The 7,754-nt window shown below is 36.0% G+C and overlaps 1 protein-coding gene across 1 annotated transcript; it reads left to right on the plus strand.

Moving 5' to 3' along the window:
- The first annotated feature begins 4,926 nt into the window (after nt 1-4,926).
- Nucleotides 4,927-6,908, plus strand: LOC112185247. The gene is made up of 2 exons (XM_024323497.2): nt 4,927-5,260; nt 6,527-6,908. The coding sequence occupies exons 1-2, from the start codon at nt 5,000-5,002 to the stop codon at nt 6,728-6,730; spliced, it is 465 nt and encodes a 154-aa protein (XP_024179265.1). The 5' UTR covers nt 4,927-4,999; the 3' UTR covers nt 6,731-6,908.
- Nucleotides 6,909-7,754: the final 846 nt, after the last annotated feature.

Below are 7,754 nucleotides of genomic sequence, written 5' to 3' on the forward strand. Positions count from 1 at the left end.
ACTTAAATTCTTAAAATGATCTCTTCTAGTTGGACTTGTCAAACTGCTCATTTGCTCGACAATCCATAGAGTTTCACCAATCTGAAAGCACATTTATGACCGAATCGAAATAGAAGATTCTCCTCAAAACTTCCCATCTTTTTATATAGAACTAAGTTGAATTAGAACTTAGCCGTTGGTAATGTTTTGCAAAATAGTTTTTTCGTTTTACATAATAGAAAATGAACATAAAATATACGTGGAAGTACAATTTTTTTTTTTAAATGTAGAAAATGAAAATGGCTAGATACAGTTTTATGCGTGCAAAATTCTTCTATGCACCGATGTTGCAAGTGAATTAACAAATCCAGCAGATCCCAGTTGTTGATTATGTGCGTGTTGGTTAGCCTATACTGGCAGGTGGTACTTCTATGAGTTTCTTATGAAGTGCTAGGTGTTCATGTGCCACAATTTTGTGATCGGCTTACGTGGGTGACTAGTAGAATAAGACGAGGCACTTTTGATTGTAATAGGCACTAGAGCGTTTAATTTTTATGAAATAGTACGTTGTGTATCAATGTAGGCCTAGTTCGCTTATTTGGTGTATATATTATTCTGATTTTTGATTTAATAAAAGTTTCACTTGTCAAAAAAATAAATAAATAAATTCAAAGGAATGTCACCTATTCATATGCACTCATGGTTAGTAGTGGAAACTTCTATGTTCTACTTTATTTGGATCGAGTAAAATAAATCGAAAAACGTAATTTATCAAAAACTTCTGTAAACCTTGTTAGACAAGAAAAGTGGATGCCGATAACTCTAAGCCAAAAGGCCAATAAATACATTTCCATGAGATATTTGATAGGTAGGCCAAAATGTCTCACCCTTATTAGAGCATCTTTGGCAGACTCTCTATTTTGGCTCCCTAGCTATTTTGGAGAGCATGTTTAGTTTTTTTTTAGGGGAAATTACTGGTCACTCCCTGTACTTTTAGGGCGTCGACAGTTCAGTCCCTGCTATCCTAATTTCGACAAGTTACTCCTCAGACTTTCAAATCTCACACAATTTGGTCCAAAATGACTATTTTGCCCCTGACTTCCTCTTTTTATTTATGTTTTCTCTCCTCTCCCCTCATTTCTTCTAAAATTCATAATTAATTCATACAAACTCCGATTTTTGCGTTCCATATGTGTACGAGATCGTATCGATGAGCTCTACAACTTTTATGAATGAAGTTTTTCCAAATTTTGTATGTATAAACAGTCAATTTTCACGACCCCCTCCCCTCCCGGCCTCCCCCCCCAAACCACAAAATAACACACACACACAACCCAAGAAATATCAAATATTTGAATTATGAATATTGAGACTATTTCATAAGTAGTTGTAAGAGAAATTCGGTTTCGTATCGATTTTATTTTCGAAACGAACGTTATTTAGGGGGGTCGTGAAAATTGACTTTTTATACATACAAAATTTGGAAAAACTTTCTTCATAAAAATTGTAGAGATCATCGATACGATCTCGTACATATATGGAACACAAATATCGGAGTTCGTATGAATTAATTATGAATTTTAGAAGAAAGGAGATTTTCGAAACGAACGTTATTTAGAGGTGGTAGTGAAAATGACTTTTTATACATACAAAATTTGGAATAAATTTCTTCATGAAAGTTGTAGAGCTCGTTGATACAATCTTGTGCATATATGGAACGCAAAAATCAGAGTTTGTATGAATTAATTATGAATTTTAGAAGAAAGTGGATTTTCGAAACGAATGTTATTTGGAGCGGTCGTGAAAATTGACTTTTTATATATACAAAATTTGGAAAAACTTTCTTCATAAAACTTGTGGAGCTCATCGATATGATCTCGTACATATATGGAACGAAAATATCGGAGTTCGTATGAATTAATTATGAATTTTAGAAGAAAGGAGGGGAGAGGAGAGAAAAATAAAAAACAAAAAGTGGAAGGGAGGGGCAAAATAGTCATTTTGGACCAAATTGTGTGAGATTTGAAAGTCTGAGGAGTAACTTGTCGAAATTAGTATAGTAGGGACTGAACTGTCGACACCCTAAAAGTACAGGGAGTAACCAGTAATTTCCCCTTTTTTTTATCTATTTTAGCAACTGCACCAGACTCCTAAGTGGCTCTCTATTATAACTTTTAGCTACCTCATTGGCTCGTTCCTAAATATAGAGAGCAAGATGAGGCTCTCTATAATTTAAAACATTCATTTTAAGTTATTTTATATAATTTATAAATACATTTAAACTATTTAATCTTCATTTAAAGAATAAAATAAATTCAAAACTAGCTAAAATAGATAGCATTGATGCAGACGTAATTCTAAAGTGACTAGCTGATAGGAGCATTTTAATGTGATATTTTAAATGTTAATTCCTCACATTTTGCTTAGTTATTCCTTAACGAATCGATTTTTAACTTAATTTCTAATTTTAGGTACATTGGAGTAGATGAAGAAGAAATGAGTGTTACGTCCATAATTACCTAGAAATGATGGAGAAGAATGAAAATGCACTAAAAAGTCAACCTTGAATATTTTCTTACTCCGGCTAGGAGAATCAGAGCCAAGCAAGGAAGAAGGAGCGGCCACCTGACCAAATGAACTCGAAATGAGCTGAAACTCTCCAGATCCATTCTAGACACCCAAAGGATCATTTCTTATGAAGAGTACCAGAGAAAAATATGAGTGGAAGGCCTTCAAACAATGAGCCCAATTTTCTACAGAAGCAAAACCGGAAAACTGGACCTATAAGAGGTCCAGCAGCATTTCCGGCCCAACCACATGGAATAAAGCTCTGAAAATTTGTCAGGATGATATACACTCATAGTGGAACATTTTTTATGAAGAAGTTGAAGGCTCATTCTGAAGTTTTGATGGAGAAATAATTGAAGGAATAAAGGGGAAGAAACTGACCTGAAAACAGCTCAACACCACATATTCATGTTTCCCACCCATATGAAGAAAGCATTTCTTTTTCCTTGGATACATTTTTCTACCCTAAAAGATCATCATCACTTCCACATTTCTTCACCTTCATGCTTTGCTTTCATCATTACCTCATCTTTTACATATTTTACAAACCACTTTCATACTCCACTTTCATTATTTTTCTTCATCTCATCATTTCACTCTTCTTTTTCTTCCCTATTTAAACACCTTCTCCTCTCACTCTCAATCACCAATTCCTTCATCCATTTCATCTCCTTGTCTCACCATTTCCTCTCCATTTTCCTTAGTCACCATTTCCTACATCTTCCTTCATCCATCTCATCTTCTTTGTCTCTCCATTTCCTTTCCATTTTCTCTCAATTCTCTAGTGCATTCAACGTTTCAAGCAAGGGAGAAGAAGAAGAAGAAGGAGCCGTGAGCATCATCATCCATCCTCCACCTTGAAGCTTGCTTTCGAGATTCAAGAATCCATAACGTTTCATCCTTCATCCCCATCTCCATCTCACGGTGTAATTCAACCTCTTTCTTTGTAATCTTGTTTAGTTTCGTGAGAATTATTTTTAGTTGACATTTATGTTTGAATAAAGTTTATATTCTGAAATTTTATGATTGAATAAGGATTTTCGATTTCTATGTTGTGATTCCATAGTTGCTTATGTGTGATTGTTCGATTGAATTTGCTTGATAGAAAACTTTTATATGTTTATCTTATTTGGGTCGACACTTATAGGATTTGCATGTAATTGGTGCTAGATTTAAGAACATGAAATCGACTTTTCGTTTTGTGTAAACTTGAATCAAAGTAGTAAAGGTTTTGGACAAAAATCGAATTCAATTGAAGAGGATTGCAATTAGGTGAACTTATTCATACTAAGTTGTACACTTGAGTTGATAGCCTTTCTCTATGTGTAATGCATTAAACATGACATGATTGACTAGCTTTCTAGGGCTTGATTGCATGTTTGATAGGATTGATCTAGGTGCTTTCGCTTAGATTAATTAGCATTGAAAAGTAAAATATGGGAAATCGTTTGCTTTCGAATGTTTCACATGATCAACTCCTTTCTCATGACTTGGAAGAACAATTATAGGGTTTGAATCGAATTTGATTACATGGAATTGATTTTGATCTTTGTTCCTTATGTTCCACCCTTGTATATATGTTTTTACATTTTCTTTATTTTATTTATTTTAATTTTAATTTTAAGAATCCTAATCCCCCCCCTTATTTGTGTTTACTTGTATATATTTATTCTTTATTTTATTTTTGTAAATAATACTTTATTATTTTAATTCTTTATTTGTTTATACAATTGTATATATTTATATTCTTTATTTTATTTTTGTAAATAATACTTTTCTTTATTTGTTTCACAATTACAAGTGTACCCTCAATCCCCGGAATAGAACGATCCCTATTTGCTTATACTACTAACGATATTTCAGGGTTAAATTATGCGCTCGCTTTCAAAAGCGCATCACTAGCTAAAATAACTTTTTAGCTACTTTAACTAAAATTTAACTCAAAAATGGCTAGCATTGCTAAAGATGCTCTTATATTGTAGTTCCGTAACTTATTATGAAAATTAGTTCATTATAATGTTTAAATACTAATTGAAAAAAAAATAAATCTTTAAATGGTACCTGAATTATCGTCCAATGCACATTTTGATATCTAAAAACTTTCAAAACTACCTTTATAGTACTTGAACTATTGCTCCGTTAGCCAATTTATTACTTCTGTTCACTTTGCTGTTAAATTTGTTTACATGGCACATATATAGTGTTAATTTTTTGGTTAACAAAACTACTGGCAAAGACAGTCATTACACTAAATTCAAAAATAACATTAAAACAAATAAAAAATATGAAAGAATAAAAATAAAAATAAAACCCAAAGTCTCAAACCCTGTAAGCAAATTTAAGCCAATCAAAAACGTGACTTGGCATTTAAACTCCCAGAATGCTTGGACGCCGTGAGAGGAGGCAGTTGGCGTCAACAGTAGACAGTTGTAAACAGTTGACAGCATAGAATATGGCGGCGGCAACTGCAGCAGCAGCAGCTACTGGAGCCCCCAAGTTCCTCCTCCGGTGCAGGCACTCCCCCTCTTCTGGGCCTGCAAACAACTTCATGGCCTCTTCAAAAGCTGCCATCCATATCCCACATTGCTTCTCTTCCACAAGGGCCAAAGGGTCTTTCCCCATCCGAGCTCTTGACCCTCGCAGACGACAAGAGGAAGAAGAAGCAGAAGAGAATTCAAGCATAGTTAACAACGCCACCGGTTTCAACTATCGGGTAACTTTCTCTTTTTTAGGCCTTTTGTTTTTCTCCGTCTCGCTTTGCTATGCTTAGATTATATATGTCAGTCGGAATAGTTTGGATAAGGAATTCAATATGGTATGCGTGGATTAGTGGCAACAGAGAAAGTCATGCATAAGATAATTTTGACCATCGATATAAGAGTTGTGCACGAGAGTCGTATAGAATACATGATTGAGAGAGTCACAAAATGTTTGGAAGACATTGCAGTGATTCTAGAATCTTGGATCTGCAGGGGAATTTTGGTCAAAGAGAGTTTTTTTTTAAGGTTAATCAAATAGCTTAGCTGGGCAGCTATGTTGTCGATTAATAGTTTCTTCATCTATATGAAGCTGATTAGTGATCACTGTAGATAGGATGCACCAAATCACTAGAAACACTGGGAGATGCTTCCCTTTCGAATGCAACTTTTCAGGACCATCCTTCCCTTTCTGGCTGGTTCTGGATGAGGAGGGATTCGAATCTGTATATAAAATTTTCATCAGCTCAAACAGAAACACCCCAATCCGGGCTGAGAATGTGTATGAGTGAGTCACAATGGTAAATATGAAGTTTCTTCGGCGTCATTCAATAAAAGAATAACCTACTCCTCTGTATCTCATATGGGTTTAGACTTTGCGAAATCATGACTTGCGTATCAAATATGTACCGTCCATGTTCAGTCATACGGGTTTTGCACAGATTTAAATTTGGTTAAAGTTTTCTTTGGTAGTTCGCTCAATCAGAAAAAGAAAAAAAAAGTGTAGCTTCAGTTTCTGTATTAGAGGTCTGTGTCTACTACAAATTTATTCTCGGTTAAAATGCATAATGGTTGTGTGCGTTATGGATATGAATTGTTGGTCCCCTTTTAACAGTCTAGTTTTCATCTGAAAATCTCCCCCCTTTTTTGTTCTGTAACAAGAAGCAGTTATGTTCTAGCTTGTAGCCTTACAGATCTTCTGAAAGTTTTCCACTCCATCCTTGTCAATATTTCTCCTCATCTGTACAATAAATGATCAGACAGATATGACCTGCTTGACGTGTTTATCATAGTAGTAATAAGTTGTTGACTTCTTTAGTTGATTTATGATTTCAAATGCACTGATTTAGGCATTCAGGATATTACCTGATATGAGTCATATCCACAGTAACTGAGTCCATATAATTAAAAAGGCAATCCATCTTCTGAATTTCATATGCAATGGTTCTTCAAATATTCCCATGATCTGACAATATTTTAAATGATTTCTTTGGTGTAAACAGAATGATTTGGAATATCTGGGGATGTTGCTAGCTGGTTCTATTGTCGGTGGAGCTGTAATAAAGTATGGCAGCATAGTTTTTCCTGAGATAACCAGACCCAACATCATACTGGCCCTTATTATGATATTTACTCCTGTCATTATAGCTACTTTACTTCTGATCAAGCTGTTAGCGACATTAACTCCTTGCCTCAATCAAGCGTGATCTCTTCCCCAAATCAAGCTCATTAACACTAATATCTTCAGTTACTGTATTAGCATTGATATTAGGCTAAACTTGTGGATCTTACTTTAATATGCAGTTATTGTTAGGCATGTAATAATCTGCTATATATATGTAAACTTGAAAATCATTCATCAATGAAAATCATATTCAACATGGTATCAGCCTAATTTAGGATCCTCACCTGTCGTTCCTTTCCGTTCCCTTTCTCTTTCTCTTGCTTCTGGGTCTTCTACTCCTATTACCCGCATCAATGGCCACCCCACCTTCCTCACTCACTCCTTCCCAAAACACTGCCCAATTCACCAAATTAACCGAAACCAACTACTTAACTTGGCTTCGCCAGATTAAACCTTACCTTCATGGCCAAAAACTTTGGGGCTATGTAGATGGGTCTATCCCTGAACCTTCTCCCACTACTACAACCACCGCCACCGAAACTGCACCAGCCAAATCTATTCCAAACCCTGCCCATGAACATTGGTTCACTGTGGACCAACAAATTGTCAGTCTTCTCACCACTTCTCTGACTGAAAGTGTTGCTCAGCTCACTATTGGTTTTGACACATCCAAATCAATTTGGGACTGTCTTGCTCGCCATTTTTCCCAGCGTTCTACGGCCAGTGCCTCTAGTCTCAAGCTGCAGCTTCTTGAGCTTCAAAAAGGCTCTCAATCCATTGACGATTATCTTCGTCACGCCAAATCAATTGCAGACTCTTTGGCTTCTATCAATAAACCTGTTTCGGATGACGATCTGGTTCTTGCAACCCTCCATGGTCTTGGACCTGACTACCTCATGCTCAGAACGGCGCTGTCTCAAAACCCATCACTTCCTGACTTCACAGACCTCCGGGCTCGGATTCTTGCCTTCGAAGCCCAACAATCCTCTGACTCAAGTCCTGCTACTGCTCTCTTCCATCATAGCTCGCCCTCCAGTTCCCATTCTCGCCGTGACCAGCCCCATCATTCTCACCGGTCGTTCCCCACAGGCCGTAAGCAGAACCAA

Source organism: Rosa chinensis, chromosome 2 (assembly GCF_002994745.2).
Source record: "Rosa chinensis cultivar Old Blush chromosome 2, RchiOBHm-V2, whole genome shotgun sequence".
NCBI classification, from domain to species: Eukaryota; Viridiplantae; Streptophyta; class Magnoliopsida; order Rosales; family Rosaceae; genus Rosa; species Rosa chinensis.